This window comes from Mustelus asterias, chromosome 7 (genome assembly GCF_964213995.1).
Source record: "Mustelus asterias chromosome 7, sMusAst1.hap1.1, whole genome shotgun sequence".
NCBI lineage: Eukaryota > Metazoa > Chordata > Chondrichthyes > Carcharhiniformes > Triakidae > Mustelus > Mustelus asterias.
The window spans coordinates 69,391,737-69,411,948 of NC_135807.1; the positions used below are offsets into that span (position 1 = coordinate 69,391,737).

A 20,212-nucleotide genomic window follows, 5' to 3' on the forward strand; every position below is an offset into this window, starting at 1 on the left:
GAGCTCGAGGGGGGCGAAGAGAGCTGGAGGGGGGCGAAGAGAGCTGGAGGGGGGCGAAGAGAGCTGGAGGGGGGTGAAGAGGAGGAGGAGGAGGTGGGGGGGAGTGGAGTGCATTAAAACTAGAAGTTCTGACTTGAGATGATTATATCAGAAACACCTATGTTGAACGAGGAGTTTACAATCTTAGGAGGAGATTGGAGGAGATTTTAATCAGCAACCTTGCCAGATGTAAATGCAGCACCTAAGGAAACTCAGCCTACATTTGAACTGTTAAGACAATACCCAGAACAAGCAGTTATTCTTCTGAGTTTTAATAAGTATCTGACTTGAGGGTTTTGAGGTGCGAATCTAAGCATTGTAGAAAGAAAGTGGAGTTAAAATCTTTGGGCCTGATTTTACCATTGCGTTGCGCCTGAAAAGTCGGGCGGGAGGCGATTAGTGCGATCCACGCCCACGCAGATGCCCTCTTTACCAAGGCCCGAAAATGGCCGCGATCCGAACCACGCCCGAAATGGGCACAACAGCGATTTAAATGCATTTGCATTAATTTGAATTGAATTAATGGGCTGCCTGCCCAACTTTATCTGCACTGCCTACTTTACCATCGCGTTCGCCCGTCCAGAAGGACGTGGAGGCTTTGGAGAGAGTACAGAGGAGGTTTACCAGGATGTTGCCTGGTATGGAGGGGCTTAGTTATGAGGAGAGATTGGGTAAACTGGAGTTGTTCTCCCTGGAAAGACGGAGGATGAGGGGAGACTTAATAGAGGTGTATAAAATTATGAAAGGCATAGATAGGGTGAACGGTGGGAAGCTTTTCCCCAGGTCGGTGGTGACATTCACGAGGGGTCATAGGTTCAAGGTGAAGGGGGGGGGGGGGGGGGGCGGAGGGAGGTTTGACACAGATATCAGAAGGACATATTTTACACAGAGGGTGGTGGGGGCCTGGAATGCGCTGCCGGGCAAGGTGGTGGAGGCGGACACACTGGGAACGTTTAAGACTTATCTAGACAGCCACATGAACGGAGTGGGAATGGAGGGAGACAAAAGAATGGTCTAGTTTGGACCAGGGAGCGGCGCGGGCTTGGAGGGCCGAAGAGCCTGTTCCTGTGCTGTATTGTTCTTTGTCCAGATTCGACACGAAACAGACATGCTTGGCAAAGGTCTGTTTCGGGCGCTCCAGCTTCTGAAGAGGTAAGTTCAGAGCGGGGGGGGGGGGTTATGTTGTGGGGATGGGACGATGTCTGTGGGGGCTTTATCTGCTTTTTGCGGCCCGACAGCAATGTGACAGGGCCGCATTTTTTCAACTTTTTTTTCCTCACTGTGCATGCGCAGTTCAGAGCTCCGATCGGAGCTGCAGCGTTTCGGGCGCGATAAGCTTCGCTCACAGTGCGATTCAGACCCACGATTTGTTTTTCAGCCCAAGTGCGTATGGGGTGCCTGGGAACAGTTTTACAAGTTGGATCGGAATTATACCCAGATTCAGCACTTAGAATCAAAATGGTAAAAGTGGGCCCTTTGATTTGGTATGCGAGTAATTGTGTTCATTGTATTTCTATCTTTGAATTAACTGACCATTTAAAATTGTGTCGTTATTATAGTTCATGTTCCTTGATTTTTGTGTCGTAAATTTAAACCATTAACCTTGTGACTTCAATCTTTTAGTGAATAACTTTAAAAATAAAATTGGATTCTGAAAAGAAACCAGAAACATTATTGGTTACTACTGAGATTGCAACAATCCTCAATGAGGAATAAATATATGGCTGGGCACCAGAAGTATCATGCTCTTTGAACAATGCCATGAATCTTTTACATCCATTTTCTCAGTTTATGTCTCATCTGAAAACTGCATCTCAGATTGTGCAGCATCGCCCAGTAATACACTGAAGTGTCAGGCCAGATTATGAACTCAAATCACCCTCGAATATGGCATGAAGCCACAGCCTTCTGATTACATGGGCAAGTGTGCCACCATTGAGTCACAGCTGGGTGCTAAAAATGTAATCACTAGATCTGCATTATAATTACATACTCTGGTCCAATCATTCCCTTTCCTCTAATCAGCCGGCACCTGAAGACGGCACTTGGGCTGGACTTCACATCCGCAGTCACAAAATATCAAGTATCACTCAAACAGCAGCACTAACCTTGACTGTAGAATCCCAAGAAGAGGTATATAAGTGGTCATTGTACCAGCAGATCTTGCTAACAGCATCATCATGACCCATGAGTGTATCTTGTCTTCGTCCATAAGCTACTGAGTAAAAATATCTATAACAAGGAATCCAGAAAAATATCATAGGCTGCCTAATGACAGTGCCAACTTAACATATTTACTTGAATCATAGAATCTTAGAGCACAGAATGAAGCCACTTGACCTGTTGTACCTTTTAAAAGAGGTATAGTTCCACACCCCTCTAGTTATTTTGCCAATTATTTTAAATCTATGACCTCTTATTACTAATCACTTGCCAGCTGAAGTCTTTGCCTACTTGTTCTGGCAAAACCCTTGAAAATTTTGGATGTCTCTACCTGCAAATTTCAATGGTCTATCTAGTTTATTTCATTTATACATAATAAGATAAACAATGGCTCGAATACAACTCCTGTTGAACATAGTGTAAACTTCTCTCCAGTCAAAAAACATCCTGAGCTTTGTAAATCAACAGAATACAAAAGCAAGGAAGTTATGGTGAGCCATCTTAAAACATAGGTTCAGCCTCAACTGGAGTATCATGTTCAATTCTAGGCACAACACTTTAAAAAACATGCGAAAGCCTTTGTAAAAATGCAGAAAAACCTTACAAGGATGCTTCCAGGAATGAGGGACTTCACTCATGAAGATCGAGTAGAGAAAGTGGGGTTGCTCTCCTTTGACAAAGTTGAGAAGAGATTTAATGGAGCTGTTCAAAGGGGTTTGACACAGCAAATAGGGAGAAACTTTCCATTAGTGGAAGGGTTGAGAAGCAGAGATCACACCAATTTAGAGCAAATGCAAAAAGAACCAGGAGTGAGGAGAGTCAAATATATTTTATCAAGCGAGTGGTTAGGATCTGGAATGTGTTTCCTGTGTATGGATGGAGGCAGATACAGATTTAAAGGGAACTGGATAATTATCAGAAGAGAAAAGATTACAGGACTATAGGGAAAGCAGGGAGTGAGACAGTTGAGTTGCTGAGCAGCTCTTGCAAGAGCTGACACGGACACAAAGTCTAATTCAACCATCCCCCGCTCCCCCCACCAAAAAGGCCACACTTGGAATACTGTGTACAGTTCTGGTCACCCTATCATAGAAAGGATATTAAACTAGAAAGTGTGTAGAAAAGATTTACGAGGATGCTACTTGATGGTTTGAGTTATAAGGAGAGGCTGGATAGACTGGGACTTTTTTCTCTGGAGCATAGAAGGCTGAGGGGTGATCTTATAGAGGTCTATAAAATAATGAGGGGCATAGATCAGCTATATAGTCAATATCTTTTCCCAAAGGTAGGGGAGTCTAAACTTAGAGGGCATAAGGTGAGAGGGGAGAGATACAAAAGTGTCCAGAGGGGTAATTTTTTCACACAGAGGGTGGTGAGGGTGCCAGAGGTAGTAGTAGAGGTGGGTACAACTTTGTCTTTTAAAAAGCATTTAGACAGTTACATGGGTAAGATGGGTATAGAGGGATATGGGCCAAATGCGGGCAATTGGGGCTAGCTTAGGGGTTTTAAAAAAAGGGCGGCATGGACAAGTTGGGCCGAAGGACCTGTTTCCATGCTTTGAACCTCTCTGACTCTACTGTTAGGGACTTTAGATGGTTAGGGTGGAGAAACTGGGATTGTTCTCCTTACAGCAAAAGTGTTTGAGGGGAGATTTTATAGAGGTGCACTAGATTATGACAGGTTCAGATAAGATAGACAAAGAAAAGCTGTTCCTATTAGCTGATTATACAAGGACAAAGGAACACTGACTTGAGGTTTTGGGCAAGGTTTGCAAGAGAGATGTGAGCAATGATGTATTTACACAGTGAGTAATGACCTGGAACTAAGTACCAATGAGGATGGCAGAATCGGAGAGGACCAATAATTTCATAAGGAATTTGGATAAGCACTTTAAGGGAATAGACTTGCAGGGCTAATGGATAGAGTGGAGGTGTGGGATGGATTAGATTGCTCTGGATAGAGCTGGCATTCTATCCCATAATGACTCAATGACTAACTACTTTAACTCTAATATATAATGATCACTATTATGCAGGTGCTCTCCAACTGAAATGGACTCCATTAGAACCACATTCCTCAGAATTGGTCCAGTATTGCCTCCTTCATTGGGTTAGAAACATAACGATTAAGTTCTCTTGTACACACTTGATAATTCTTCACCACCTTAACACACTTTCTTCCCCAGTCTATCTTACCCAGCATCACTGTCTAATATTTTCACATTTTTCTGAAATTTGCCTACACATTTTCTGTCCATCTCCTTCGAAATATTTGTGGAACTACACCTAGCAATATATCAACATCTTTTCTGCTCCTTAGCACTAGCCAAATAGTCTTTGAAGCCTCTAGCATATTGTCTCTGTGGAACTGCAATATTACCCTTGATCGCAACTACCATATTCCCTATTCCACCTGGATACATTATGGAAATTTTGCTCAAAAAATATTGCACAAACAACATGTTAAGCAGACAATTTGATACATACACATTGTTGTCCCACGATGAACACAGGACAGTCGTATCCTCCAGTAGCAAACAAGATGACAGGGCCTAATAAAAGATTGAGGGATTAGTTTGGCAGACTATTCGCAGACCAATTAATTAAATATAGGAGGGTAAATATAACACAGCAATCTCATGATGTAACTATGGCAGACACTTGGTGGAAAACCTGAAGTAAAACCTGAAAGCAAGGCTTATGGCCATTTCTCTCGGGTTCCCTCTAATCTCCTGCCAAAGTTACAGATAGATCAAGAAAGCCCTGCAGAAATTACTGAAAATGTTGTTTATTTATTTAATGATTTTAAATTTTGTAACCATTTTAATATAGGCTCTCATATTGACATTTCCTCCCTAACTTAGCACAAGACAAAAATGTTAGTAAAGAGTTTTCAGCCCTCAAAAACACAGAAACAAGTAATTACTTATTTTACATCGTGAAATACTAATGAGAATCCAACAGTGAGGTTTCGCTAGGAATGCACACAGAATGACCAGATTTGAAATTGATGGAGATCCATATGACCTAAAACAGTGAAAACAGGGACACAATTATGGACAAAAATATATTTAATATCCTCCAGTTGGTATACGGATTTGGTACCTTGCATGAAAGACTAAACTAATTGTCCTCTATTACTTTATCACAGAATCCATTCTTCAGTTGGAAGCTACGTAATGATCAAAAGCTATTCCCTCTTGTAGGACCATTACTGCCAAGCTCAATCCTACTGTCACCCAATGGTCACATGTGCAGCTTACCAAAAAGGTACTAATAGGAAAACCCTCACTGCTTTGTGCCTGCCCGTATCCAGGAACACATATAGTGCAGAACTCTCAGCTCCGAGACCACCTAACTCAGCACACCACAAATGCATCAGATTTGGCAAACTCCAGGTTATGTCTCAGCACAGTATCCCACTGAGCCTCTGGAATAGACCGTGACAAAAACATATACTCTGTTTGGTTTAAAATTATCTGTTACTTTACCCTTAGGAGCAATGAACTCCAATTGGGGATACTTTTGTTTGGCTATTATTCTTTTTCTATAGCACCAGATCTCACCATATTTGAAAAGGACATGCTCCGTTGTAACATTTTTTTTTCCTTGGAAAACATTTTTAGTGTTGAATCTGTGTTTTGAATTAAAAGAAAGTATAACATAAATTAATGGGTATGGAATTAAAGATATACAGACATTACAGAATGCAAACAAAAACAGAGAAATGTACTAAAAATGGAATATTATACTAGTCAGCAACACAAACTGTTGAAAAATGTTTAAAAAGTCATCTTACAGTTTAAATCAGGAATATTATTCGTAACTTAATGGAGAGGCTGTGTAAATCAAACCATTGCAGATACAGAAATTGAGAGACTGTAGGGTCACTGCCATACAATTGTGTCACTAATAAATAAAACAAAGGTTTGTAAAAATTGGCTTTTACACAAATCTAAATTTGTAAACTGAACAGAGAAAACGTTTTCCTAGAAACAGGTGATTATAAATTAAGAGGTTTAGTAAATTACCTTGAGAAGTTGTAAAGACTGAAGTTCCATTACTTGCTACAGCGATGCCAGTCACTGCCCTAATTGTAAAAAAAAAGGAGCCAAGATAAAATCCAAAGACAATCAGAAGCCACAACAATCACAGTTAAACTTTCCGAGGAGACAGTGAAGACTGGCAACATCATTTTATCTTTCACTGCTAAGCAAAGGAATGGGCATTAGTGGAGATGCCGGCTGTTGTCAGACTTCTTATTGTGTTTACCCCAGTCCAACGCCGGCACCTCTACATCATTAGTGGATTGACAGCCCATTTTATATAATGCCGAGCTTTTCTATTTCATAGCAAAAATTAGTGGCAATGGCATTGAATGAATTGATTATGGAAAATAAAGTAAGACCACAATAATAATGTTCTCATCCGTGTTTTATTCTGTTAAAGAAATGTTAAAATTATCCACATTGATTCTTTATGATCTTTTAAGATGGAGTTTACTTTCAAAATTCTGTTGTCTATACTTTGGCCCTCCGATCCCCACAGTAGATCTGTAGTTATCAATCTGTTGAACCACAATCTCATATCCACCTTTAATACCCTAATCCCCATTTTTAAAAAAACATTGTTCTCTCTCACCCTAGCCGTTCTTGTGGGACAGCCTTCAATTCCACTCCATTAAGTTCAAGGCAAACAAAACCTGAACAGAGATGGAGAACAACTGATTTAATTATTCTATGCCAAATTTGGCTAGACCACAGAAAGCACTAGTGGATCCTGTGCTCTCTCATCTGCCAAACCTATTCATCATTTCAGGATCATCCTGGAATGCAAAGATAAGTTTTGTTTCTTTACTGCAAAAGATTTTCTCAAACCATTGTCTCCTCCAGCTTCACCTCCAACAAGTTTGAGGAGCTCATGGAATTCTTTGATACTAAGATTGAAACAATCTGATCAGCTATTGTTGCCAGCTGCCTTTCTTCTCCTCACCCACTGGACCAAACCTTCTCTCAGGTTCCCCCACAGTCAACCCCTGAACCCACATTGTTCTTTAGTTTCTCTGCTATCTCCCTTCATGCCCTCTCTGATCTCATCTTGTCCATAAGACAAAGAACTTCTTCAACCCTATCCCTGTTAGATAACCACCCAGCCTCCTTTCCTGGCCCCCATGTTAGTTAATATCTTAAATGGTTCCCTCTCTTCAATAGTGTCTGCCTCTCTTTCAGATCTGTTGTCATCACTGTTCTCTTAAAAAAAAATCAATCCTTGGTTCTTCCATCCTTACAAACTGTCTCACTTCAGAGGGGAAAGGGTGTTGAAGTCCTCAAACTTGTTCCTGCCTTTGAAATCCATGCCCATCTTTCCAGGAATTCCACATTTGGATCCCTTGAATCAAATTTTTGCCACTACCATAGTACCCAAACAGTTCTTATCAAAGTCAAATAAACAACAGTGCGGATGTGTGCAGAATTATATGGTCCTCAATTGGCTGATTTACAGATGGAGGGGCCTGTAAAATTCTGCTGGCATCCTTCCTGTCACAACTCGCCCATTCTCAACCTGGCAGCAATTTTACATAGTTGGGAATGCAGGCGAGGCTTGGGGTGGCCTGCCAGCCCTCGCCGCAAAGGAGGACATTTTAAAGGATGCTTCTTGCCAAACTGCAATTTTTAGGCCAGCAGGAGGTGGTCAGGGATAATGGCAGGGAAGCCCAGCAGGTTAGCCTGCATGGGCCTCAAGTAGGGAGAGACTCCCTCATAGGCCCTTTCCTGACCAGACCCCCCTTCCCCCCTCAGGTCTTCACCACCCCCATCTGTCTTTTCAACCCAAAAACCTCCCCATCTTGCTGCACCTCCTCTCTCCCCAATCCACACAACCTCCCCTCCCTGCCACTGGGATTCTACTCTGCCCAACAAGAGTACCCTGGACTTAATTGCATCTTGTGCCCCAGCACTTTTTTCTGTGGTACAAAATGTAGTCCCAACAGTGGCCACAGCACTGACCAATCAGGTGGCTGGTAGCTGGCAGAGGTAGGAGTTATGGGCAGAGGAACTATCTCCAGCCAAGTAATGGGTGTTAAATAGTGCAGGTCAGCCATAAGGTGTGGGGTGCATTCTAGGGGCAAAACCTGCCATCTGAAAAATTCTGCCCTATACGAGTGTGACAAAGGCAAACTATCTCTCCACATCTTTCTTGACTGTCCATAGTCTTTGACGTGGTTAAGCACACCATCCTTCTCCAAAGGGTGTCATCTAGCTGTGTGCAGCTGCACGCCATTACATTCTTATCGATCTAATCACAATCAGAGAATCAACTGCAGTGGTTTTTTTCCCCCGTTCTTCCCTGATGTCCTCCAAGAATCTATCCGTGGCTCCTATTTTTCATCTATGTGCTGCCCCCAGTAACATCTTCTAAAAATACAGCATCAATTTCCACATGTATGCTGAAGACACCCAACTCTTCTTCACTACCACCTCTTCTGACCTCTCTATTGTATGTAAACTGTCAGACTGCCTGAATGACATCCAGCATTGGATAAGCAGAAGTTTCCTCCAATGACACATTGAGAAGGTGAAACATCTTTGATCCCCATGACAAAATTGATTCCTTAGCCATCAACATCATCCCTCTCCTTGGCAAATGAGGCTAAAGCAACGGTTCATTACAATGGTGCGATATTTGACCCGAGATGAGAACTGCTACGTAGTCAAGTCATTACTAAGACTGCACATTTCCACCTCCATTACCATTACCTGACTTGGCTGCCTTAGCTTATCTTCAGCTGAAGTCCTCATCCATACGTTTATTAACTACATACTTGATCTCATTTCTCTAATGCCCTCCAGCTTCACAACCTTCCAATCCACACTCTTCTATTCCTTGCTTCTTGAGTATCTCTGATTTTAACTGCTTCACCAACGGTGGTCATGCCTTCAACTGCCAAGGCATTGAACTCTGAAGTACTCTGCCTAAAGCTGTCTGTCTCTCTATCTCTCTTTCCAACTTTAAGATGTTCCCTAAAATGTACCTCCTTGGCCATCTGCTCTAATATCTCCTTATATGGTTATGTGTCAAATTTTGCCTTTAACACTATTAAGCACTTTGGCATATTTTAATCACGTGAAATGCACCATATTAATATTACCGAGTTCTGGAAAATGAGATGATCAAGGCATATGGAAGGCAAGAGTTAATTATTCTGAAAAATAATTTGTGGACTTGGGGCATTTAGGAGTTAAAGTAATCACTTGCGGGGAGCTGGAAAGGATTTTTTTAAACTTCTGAATTGACTAGTTCTCTTTCTTTTGCCTTTCCCAGGAAATGGGAAGGGTGTGAATGTGGAACGTATGGATGACATCAGTTCGGAGAAAATATTTATTTTTTTTCTCTTCCTGGATACATAAATATCAGTACAGAGCTAGAATCCAACTATATTTATATCGGCACATAAATTAATAAGCTTATCTTTGCTATCCTGTTAGTCACTCAGTTGCACAGAGTAAACACACACAACTTACTCCTTGTGAATCTTTTGCTGGTAAACCATACTCAGTTTGTTGATATTGCTCCATGCTAATTTTATGCTTTCTTCGGTCAAATCTTCAAATGAGGAATCTTCACAAGAAGAAACTGCAATACAGAAAATACTGTAGTACAGGAAGCTCCAGCATCAAACAAGAAAGTGGTATACTGTTTTATTTCAATACTTAAACATAATTTAATTTGATTTAAAAATAAAAATTAACTTGATAAGAGGATCGAGCAGTACCTAAAATCCAAACCCATTATAAAGGAGGTTATCCATTTCTAAACGCTCTTTGATGAAATGCATTTGTACTCTCTATCACTCTTTCCAACTTTAAGAATCACATTCCTAGTTGAAATGAGTTTATGTCATGATACTACTTGAAATCTGTATTAATTTAATAAATAGAAGTACCAAAAAGGTACAGCCATTTTCAGAGTTATAGTTTTCCATGACATAATGAAATAACCTGCATTGCTGTACAAGAACAAAAGAACAAAGAACAATACAGCACAGGAACAGGCCCTTCGGCCCTCCAAGCGTGCGCTGATCACGTTGTCCTATCTAGACCAACTGCTTATACCCCTCTATTCCCCGTTTGTTCATATGCCTATCAAGATAAGTCTTAAATGTGACTAATGTGACTGCCTCAACTACCTCACTTGGCAATACATTCCAGGACCCACCACCCTCTGTCTAAAAAACTTCCCCCACACATCTCCACTGAACCTTTCCCCCCTTATCTTGAACTTGCCAGAAATGACAACTTGTAGTTGTCATTTCTGCCCTGGTGGAAAAAGCTTCCAACTGTTCACCCTATCTATACCTCTCATAATTTTATAAAGTTCTATCAGGTCCCCCCTCAGCCTCTGTCTTTCCAGGGAGAACAATCCCAGTTTATTCAATCTCTCCTCATAGCTAATAAGCTTCAAATACAGAAGGAGACAATTCAATTATTTGTATCAGCTTTTTAATGAACAGCCCAAAATTTATGCTGCAGACCTCTTTTCTCCCCACAACTTTTTCTAAGTGCAATATATTGTAATTAATGAACAGTCTGCAGAAGAGCAGAATGGTAACAGACATAATTTGCCTTATATAGTACTGTGCTCTCATTGCAAAACAACCAAGACACAATTCCACAAAGCAGCTCCTTTCAGCTTTAAAACCAGAAACTGCTATTTCACACAACAGTTACTCCAACAAAAAAAAAATCAACATTTTAACATGAGACATTGCAATGCCTGGAGAAGACAACATGCAGGGCAAAAAAGTGTGACCACCTAGGCAGTTATACGATCTGGTCCAATGACTTAGATGATTGTCAGTGATAGGTTTCATTCAGAGGTGGTGGTTTATAGAGATTAATAAAATCATTTTTAAAAAAACAAGCATTTCTAAAGGAATAAATTGAAAAGAATGTGTGTTAAATATGCATAAAAAACTGGTTAGAACACACTTGGAGCACTGTGCACAGGTCTGGTCTCTTTATGTTAAATAATATATAGGATCAGATTTTGCAGTTGTAACGACAGTAGAAGTATCAGCACCTGCCATCATTACAACTGTGAAACTGCCAGCAACTTCGAGCATTCCCACCTGTGCAGTAAAACATGGAAATCCTGAAGCTGCTGTCAGTCATTCCCTGCTTGTCCACAGGTTACACAAATGAAGTCCCCACAGAAAGGAAGCTTTAGAAGTCAGTGAACTAGGATTTTTATGCTGCAGTATAGCTGTTAAAACTCCTGAAATAATTGCACCTTATTAACAATGCGTAACTGGATTTTAAATGGCATACTAAGCAAAATTAACCCACCTCTATGGCCCTGGAAACAATTTTAAATCTGTTTAATATAAACTGTTTCTATTAATATAGGAATTCCATAGGTTTTTTATGCATATTTAAAATATGATATTTTAGCTTTTAATGGCATGTCCCAACCTTTATTTCTTCACTATTATCTATAATATTATTTCATAATATTTATATTAATTGTCATTTATATTAATGATTTGGATGAGAATTTAGGAGGCAAGGTTAGTAAGTTTGCAGATGACACCAAGATTGGTGGCATAGTGGACAGTGAAGAAGGTTATCTCCAATTGCAATGAGATCTTGATCAATTGGGCCAGTGGGCTGACGAATGGCAGATGGAGTTTAATTTAGATAAATGCGAGGTGATGCATTTTGGTAGATTGAACCAGGGCAGGACTTACTCAGTTAATGGTAGGACGCTGGGAGAGTTACAGAACAAAGAGATCTGGGGGTACAGGTTCATAGCTCCTTGAAAGTGGAGTCACAGGTGGAGAGAGTGGTGAAAAAGGCATTCGGCATGCTTGGTTTCATTGGTCAGAACATTGAATACAGGAGTTGGGACGTCTTGTTGAAGTTGTACAAGACATTGGTGAGGCCACACTTGGAATACTGTGTACAGTCTGGTCACCCTATCACAGATAAGATATTAAACTAGAAAGAGTGCGGAAGAGATTTACTAGGAAGCTACCGGGACTTGATGGTTTGAGTTATAAGGAGAGGCTTGACAGACTGGGACTTTTTTCTCTGGAGCGTAGAAGGCTCAGGGGTGATCTTATGGAGGTCTATAAAATAATGAGGGGCACAGATCAGCTAAAAAGTCAATATCTTTTCCCAAAGGTAAGGGAGTCTAAAACTAGAGGGCATAGGTTTAAGATGAGAGGGGAGCGATACAAAAGGGTGCAGAGGGGCAATTTTTTCACACAGAGGGCGGTGAGTGTCTGGAACAAACTGACAGAGGCAGGGTACAATTTTGTCTTTTAAAAAGTGTTTAGACAGTTACATAGGCAAGATGGGTATAGAGGGATATAGGCCAAACGCGGGCAATTGGGACTAGCTTAGGGGTTTTAAAAAAAAGGGTGGCATGGACAAGTTGGGCCGAAGGGCCTGTTTCCATGCTGTAAACCTCTATGACTCTCTTTATTTACAAAAGGTGAAAGTTAAATCGATGGATTTTACTTCCAGCTTTACTGTCTGAGATTTTTTCAATGTGATTGGCAGTTTATTCTGCTTGATGACATCAGTTTCGGTGGATACCTGAAGATCTCTTTGACTTGATGCCAGATTCAAAAGTCAAGGCAGATAAATTACCATCACAGAGGGCACCAGGGATGAAATACTCCCCAAAAAATCGACGTGTCCAATTCACATGAAAACTGGAGTGAATCATCCTGGTTTTTTTAATGTGGGTGTTCAGAGAAGAATCTCCCACACTCCGTGCACAGCAGGGAGCACCAGCATGATTCACTCCAGAATTCAGATGGTGAGCCTATTTCTGCTGGAGAGGCTGGCAGCATTGCGCTGAGGGGGACACTGCGCTTGCACCAATCTGTCAGCGCCAAGTTCGGCGCATGCGCAGTGGCCCGTCTTCCAGCCTGCTGATTGCTGGCCAACCCCACAACCCCCAGAACACTGGCCCACTCAGCCTCCACCTCGGCTCAATCACCGGCCCCTTGAACATTCCCCAGCCCAGCCCCGACCCATCACCCCACATCCCAGACCCTCTCAGCAGACTGCTCCCCCCACATCAGCCCTGATCGCTGGCCTCCCTCCCCCACCGATCCCATCTGCAGAGTGGCAGCAGGAACCCCCCTACCTCCACTGATTGCCCCCTCCCACTCTCACCTAGCTGGTTTTTTAGTGCAGAGGGATGGGAGAATCTCAGTCTACATGTTTGTGAACAGCATTTTTCAAGGCGAGTGGCAAATGCCATTGCTTCACAACTGGCTATAAAACTCAGGTCATGGAGGCATTGGAGAACATACAAAAAGGATTTACAAGGTTGATATCAGAGCTGAGAGGTTATGCCCAATAGGAAACATTGGTTCCTCGAGAAAAGAGAAGGTTGAGGGGTAATGTAGAACATAGAAAAACTACAGCACAAACAGGCCCTTTGGCCCACAAGTTGCGCCGGTCATGTTCCTTCCTACCTGGGCCTATATATAGGCTTACCTATAACCCTCAATCCTATTAAGTCCCATGTACTCATCCAGAAGTCTCTTTAAAGACCCTATCGAGTTTGCCTCCACCACCATTGACGGCAGCCGATTCCACTCTCCCACCACCCTCTGAGTGAAAAACTTACCCCCGACATCTCCTCTGTACCTACTCCCCAGCACCTTAAACCTGTGTCCTCTCGTAGCAGCCATTTCAGCCCTGGGAAAAAGCCTCTGAGAATCCACCCAATCTATACCTCTCAACATCTTGTACACCTCTATCAGGTCACCTCTCATCCTTCATCTCTCCGAGGAGAAAAGACAGCTCCCTCAACCTATCCTCATAAGGCATGCCACCCATTCCAGGCAACATCCTTGTAAATCTTCTCTGCACCCTTTCAATAATTTCTACATCCTTCCTATAGTGAGGCGACCAGAACTGAGCACAGTACTCCAAGTGGGGTCTGACCAGGGTCTTATAAAGCTGCATCATTATCTCCCGACTCCTAAACTCAATCCCTCGATTGATGAAGGCCAATACACCATACGCCTTCTTAACTACCTCCTCTACCTGCGAGGCCGATTTAAGAGTCTTATGGACCCGGACCCCAAGGTCCTTCTGATCCTCTACACTGCTAAGAGTCTTACCCTTGAAATTATACTCCTTCATCCCATTTGACCTGCCAAAATGGACCACTACACATTTATCCGGGTTGAAGTCCATCTGCCACTTCTCCGCCCAGCTGCAGCTGCAGCTTCTGACATCCCTCCAAACTATCCACAACACCACCAACCTTCGTGTTGTCGGCAAACTTACCAACCCATCCCTCCACTTCCTCATCCAGGTCATTTATGAAAATGACAAACAGCAAGGATCCCAGAACAGATCCCTGGGGCAGTCCACTGGTGACCAACCTCCATTCAGAAAAAGACCCATCTACAACCACTCTCTGCCTTCTGCAGGCAAGCCAGTTCTGGATCCACAAGGCAACAGCCCCTTGGATCCCATGCCCTCTCACTTTCTCGAGAAGTCTTGCATGGGGGACCTTATCGAACACCTTGCTGAAATCCATGTAAACCACATCTACCGCTTTTCTTTCGTCAACGTGTTTAGTCACATTGGAGGTAATGGAGGTCTTTATGATTATGAAGGATTTTATAAGGCAGATAGAAACATAGAAACCAGAAGCAGGAGTAGGCCATTCAGCCCTTCTCCACCATTCAGTTTGATCATGGCTGATCATCAAATTCAATATCCTGCCTTCCCTCCATATCCCTTGATCCCATTAGCCCCAATAGAAACAAACAATGAAGTACAGAAGATATTTCCACTCTTGAAGACAACCAAAACTAGGGGCTACATGCCATCCCCAGTAAATTCAGTCGGGAATTTAGAAGAAATATATTTACTCAAAAACTGGTAAAAATGTGGAACTTGCTACCAAATGGAACTTGCTATGCAAATAGCATAGATAAATTTAAGGGGAAGCTAGACAAACACCAGTTGATTTACTTTACTGACTTGCAATCAAACATAAGATTGAAAATGGGTGGCAAAGCATTGAAGTAAATGTGGTATTGAAACCACTGAAATGACCCCATGGTAGAATGCTAGCCTCTGCATCCCTGATTTGTTCATCATTAATTAGTACACAGTAGCTTTAATTGCAGTTAATATATACAACTTTACCTGGAGGCAACTCTGTGATGGAAGTACTTCGGCTACATCCTCTGGAAAGACTCTGAAACTTTGGCATTATCCTTTGTGGATGTGGGCTGGTGAACAACTGCTTTGGAGTCTGTCCAAATTCCAGTATCTGAATTAGCATTGCTATCTTCTGATTTGGATCTTCAATGCTGTGGACAAATGTTGTAAATATGGGAATTGAACGGATCCAGTTGCTGCATTTGCAACCGCTCAATGAAAGTTACTATGAAGACAGCAACATTTTAGTCCCACATTGGCTCAAAACAATTAATGCACAGTACTATTCATTTTCAATTACATCCTTTATCCTGATATCTTGCGACTTCTACAAAGTTATGTGACTTGAGAATATTCATTACCTGCCCCAATCAACTCCTCCTTCGTAAGTCAAAGGATGAAACACTGTAACAAAGATTAAAATAAGAAGTTTTAAGGAACATGTAGGTCAAACACAGTATCTATTTTATGCTTAGATTCTCTGGTTTGAGCCTCAAACATTCCAAGACTCAGTTTTGTTATGGGGTGTAATAAAAAAAAAATCAGGCAGTGCCAACAAGTGAACCTTATAGTAGGCACTGCACCTTGGGGATTTTACCAGCCTTCAGCTTCCTGAAAACCCTCTAAGCTTTCTAAACCTCAATATTTTCAGCACCCCATCTCTTTCAATCCAACTCCCATTTTATTTTTATTTCCTACTCAAGGAAACAGACTTAGTCCCTCTAGTCCCATAACAGACAATGGGCAGTAAGAAAACAGTCAGGATAATTGTGTCATTTTAGAGTTGGCAAGCTGTAACTAGAAGAGCACAGAAGACATATTGCATCTGACTAACTTAAATATATCGTGTATTGAGGTAACAGAAGGATGATTAAGGCAGTACAGTCAATTTATATATGAACTTTCAGAAGGCACTTGATAAAGTGCCACACTGGCTGACTGATAAGATGGAAACCTTTGAATTAAAGGGAAACGAGCAGTATGGATTCAAAAACAGCTCAGGAAGCAAAGGGCGATAGCAGATGGATATTTTTCAGACTGGGAGGTTTGCAGTGGCATTCCCCATGGATTATTTTAACCATTAATCTTTACACATTTTAAAATTACCTATATTGAGATGTAGGTAGCAGCATTGTAGATGACAACACTTAGGAAAGTAGTAGATAGCGATGAGGTTAGTTATAGGCTTCTGGATGATATAGACTGAATGGTGAATTGCACAGAAGAATATCAAACTGAGTTCAGTCTGAAGTGATGTACTTTTTGAATACTAACAAGGAAAGGCAGTACACTATAAAAGGCAGAATTTTGAAAAATGTCTATGAACAGAGAGACACATTGGTGTCCAAATGCATAAACTTTTAAAGGTACATGCCAAGTTTATAAGATAGTCAGAAAAGTATGTGGTTTACCCGGATCTGTAAATAGACAAATAGAACATTAGAGTCACAGAATCATGAGGACACAGGAGGAGGCCTTCAGCCCACTGGGTCCATGCTGAAGTATCAGAGAACTTTATTAATCACTGGTTAGGCCTTAGCCGGAATATTGCGAGCGATGCAAAGGAATTAAGCAAGGGCAGCAGAGGAGATTTACCAGGATGCACCAAGAGTGAGAGACTTCAGATATGAGGAGAGTTTGGAAATGTTATGACTATTCTCCTTGGTGTGGAGATGCCGGCGTTGGACTGGGGTAAACACAGTAAGAAGTTTAACAACACCAGGTTAAAGTCCAACCATGATGTGGAGATGCCGGCGTTGGACTGGGGTAAACACAGTAAGAAGTTTAACAACACCAGGTTAAAGTCCAACCATGATGTGGAGATGCCGGCGTTGGACTGGGGTAAACACAGTAAGAAGTTTAACAACACCAGGTTAAAGTCCAACCATGATGTGGAGATGCCGGCGTTGGACTGGGGTAAACACAGTAAGAAGTTTAACAACACCAGGTTAAAGTCCAACTTTTTTGGTTGGACTTTAACCTGGTGTTGTTAAACTTCTTACTGTATTCTCCTTGGAACAGAGAAGATTAAGAGGTGACCTAAAACAGAGGTTTTCAAAATGATGAGAGGTTTAATAAAGTAAATGGAGAAAAACTATTCCCTCTGATAAGCTATTCAAAATCAATGCCAAAGAATCGCGAAAGGAAATGAGTAGAAATTTTCTCCCTCAGAGTTAGGTATTCCACCTGAAAAGGTCATAGCAGTCGATTCTGTAAGCAGTTTTAAAAGGAGGTTGGAAGGGTACTTGAAGAGGCAGAACTTATAGGAGTCTGAAGAAGTTAGGATGTGGGACTAACCATGGCTGCTCTAAGATCTAGCATAAGCATGATGGGCCAAAGGGCCTCTTTCCATGCTGTAAGTTTCTATAATTCCAAAACTTTTACCTAATGTGAATGAGATGCTTAACTTGAAAAACTTTGTTAAAGTGGTATTTTGGAGATAAAGGGCCTGATTTTAACTCTTAGTAAGTGAATGGATTTTGAGCGAGTTCAAATCTTGTGCAGAGTCGCCAACCTTCTAGGATTGTCCTACAGACTCGCAACAGTTACTGTGAGCAAGCCAAGAGAAAGATTTTACAGTGGATAGGCATGGGAAGTTGTGTGATGAAATGCTCAAGAATACATCCTGCAAGTGTCAGCAAGCCTAGTTATGCAGGCATTACAACAATCTGAATCACTTATTTTGAGGAAGTGTACTTTCATAATTTGCATGATCAAAATAAGCAGAGGAAAATGGTACCATACAACATCCAACGCGCCATAACAATGACTAAAGTCAAACTTGGTGGGGGAGACAAGAAGAAGAAAGAATTGAGCAGAAAACAATTGACATCATTGGGTTGCTACATTATTAATGCATCTGTTTATTTCTAGGTGCATGCATAAATGAACAATGACTGATGACATGATACCTGACAACTCTGTAACACGAGTCTTCACTGAAGTTAGTATCAGATGTGAGCAAATAGCAATTAAGTCATCGGTGTGAAACCATCTTTTTAAAGTGACACTAACTTCAAAATAGATAAAATTTTGATCTTTACTGAAGTTTACCTTGAATATTTTTAAGCTTAAATAGAAGAAGACTTGTGTAATAAAATATCTGGATGCATAAGCATGAATGGATTAGCACAAGAAATTACAGTGCTCATGTCCATGGGGGTTGGCAACCAGACACAGGAGTGCCTAGTGAAACTTATCACAATTTAAAAACTACACTGAAGCATCGGACCAGTTTAAGTTAAGGGTAGTATATTGTAATACGATTTATTTTATTATTAATTCTGGGGAATTAAAACATATAATTCTGTAAATACTCAGCATGTCTGGCAGCATCTTTGGAGAAAGAGCAATTGAACCAACCTTTCAGGTCGATGACCTGCTGAATACGTCTAGAATTTTCTATTTCAGCTTTCCAGCATCTGCAGCATTTGCTTTTGTAAACATGCTATGAATCTACTTGTTTGTGCGTTTTGCTACAGATTTGAGTTTTAACAGTTTGGAAGTGAACAGGGTCTTAAGAAAACTATTTGGTTGCGACAGATGGGGAGAGTTGTCATATTCTAATTCATAAAGTCTCTGATATATTTAATACCTATTTATGAGGCATGGCTGACCATTTTAAATTTTGTCTGCAGCCACAGGCAATTGAGCTGGAATGTACTTACAAATATTGACTCAGTAGGCAAGGCATTAATCATATTCAAATATATTTGTATAGCAAAACAAATAGAAACAGAGACTGCTCGTTTTGTCCCAGTCACAATCAATTTAAATGCAGAGACTTTAGTAAGATAGAGTCAGAGGTTTACAGCATGGAAATAGGCCCTTTGGCCCAACTTGTCCATGCCACCCCCTTTTTTTTAAAAAAACCCCTAAACTAGTCCCAATTGCCCACATTTGGCCCATATCCCTCGATACCCATCTTACCCATGTAACTGTCTAAACGCTTTTAAAAGACAAAGTTGTACCCGGCTCTACTACTACCTCTGGCAGCTTGTTCCCGACATTCACCACCCTCTGTGTGAAAAAATTGCCCCTCTGGACACTTTTGTATCTCTCCACCCTCTCACATTAAACCTACGCCCTCTAGTTTCAGACTCCCCTACCTTTGGGAAAAGATATTGACTATCTAGCTGATCTATGCCCCTCATTATTTTATAGACCTCTATAAGATCACCCCTCAGCCTTCTACGCTCCAGAGAAAAAAGTCCAAGTCTATCCAGCCTCTTCTTATAACTCAATCCATCAAATCCCGGTAGCATCCTAGTAAATCTCTTCTGCATTCTTTCTAGTTTAATAATATCCTTTCTATAATAGGGTGACCAGAACTGTACACAGTATTCCAAGTGTGGCCTTGCCAACGTCTTGTACAACTTCAACAAGATGTCCCAACTCCTGTATTCAATGTTCTGACCAATGGAACCAAGCATGCTGAATGCCTTCTTCACCACTCTGTCCACCTGTGACTCCACTTTCAAGAAGCTATGAGCCCCCAGATCTCTTTGTTCTGTAACTCTCCCCATCGCCCTACCATTAACTGAGTAAGTCCAGCCCTGGTTAGATCGACCAAAATGCATCACCTCGCATTTATCTAAATTAAACTCTATCTGCCATTCGTCAGCCCACTCCCCCAATTGATCAAGAACCCATTGCGATCCTAGATAACCTTCTTTACTGTCCACTATGCCACCAATCTTGGTGTCATCTGCAAACATACTAACCGTGCCTGCTATATTCTCATCCAAATCATTAATATAAATGACAAGTAACAGTGGACCCAGCACCGATCCCTGAGGCACACCTCAG

General features: G+C 41.5%; 1 protein-coding gene across 3 annotated transcripts in view; it reads right to left on the reverse strand.

Annotated features, from left to right (window-relative positions):
- The window catches only part of nsmaf (neutral sphingomyelinase (N-SMase) activation associated factor), an 84,544-nt gene that overhangs the window by 20,944 nt on the left and 43,388 nt on the right, over nucleotides 1-20,212 (reverse strand). For all 3 annotated transcript variants that reach the window (XM_078216210.1, XM_078216209.1, XM_078216211.1), the window contains exons 20-26: nucleotides 15,766-15,808; nucleotides 15,389-15,555; nucleotides 9,722-9,833; nucleotides 6,233-6,291; nucleotides 5,768-5,835; nucleotides 4,689-4,753; nucleotides 2,148-2,271 (exon numbers count right to left, since the gene is read on the reverse strand). In XM_078216210.1, coding sequence (XP_078072336.1) covers nucleotides 2,148-2,271; nucleotides 4,689-4,753; nucleotides 5,768-5,835; nucleotides 6,233-6,291; nucleotides 9,722-9,833; nucleotides 15,389-15,555; nucleotides 15,766-15,808 — 638 coding nt within the window. The remainder of the gene's footprint in view (nucleotides 1-2,147; nucleotides 2,272-4,688; nucleotides 4,754-5,767; nucleotides 5,836-6,232; nucleotides 6,292-9,721; nucleotides 9,834-15,388; nucleotides 15,556-15,765; nucleotides 15,809-20,212) is intronic.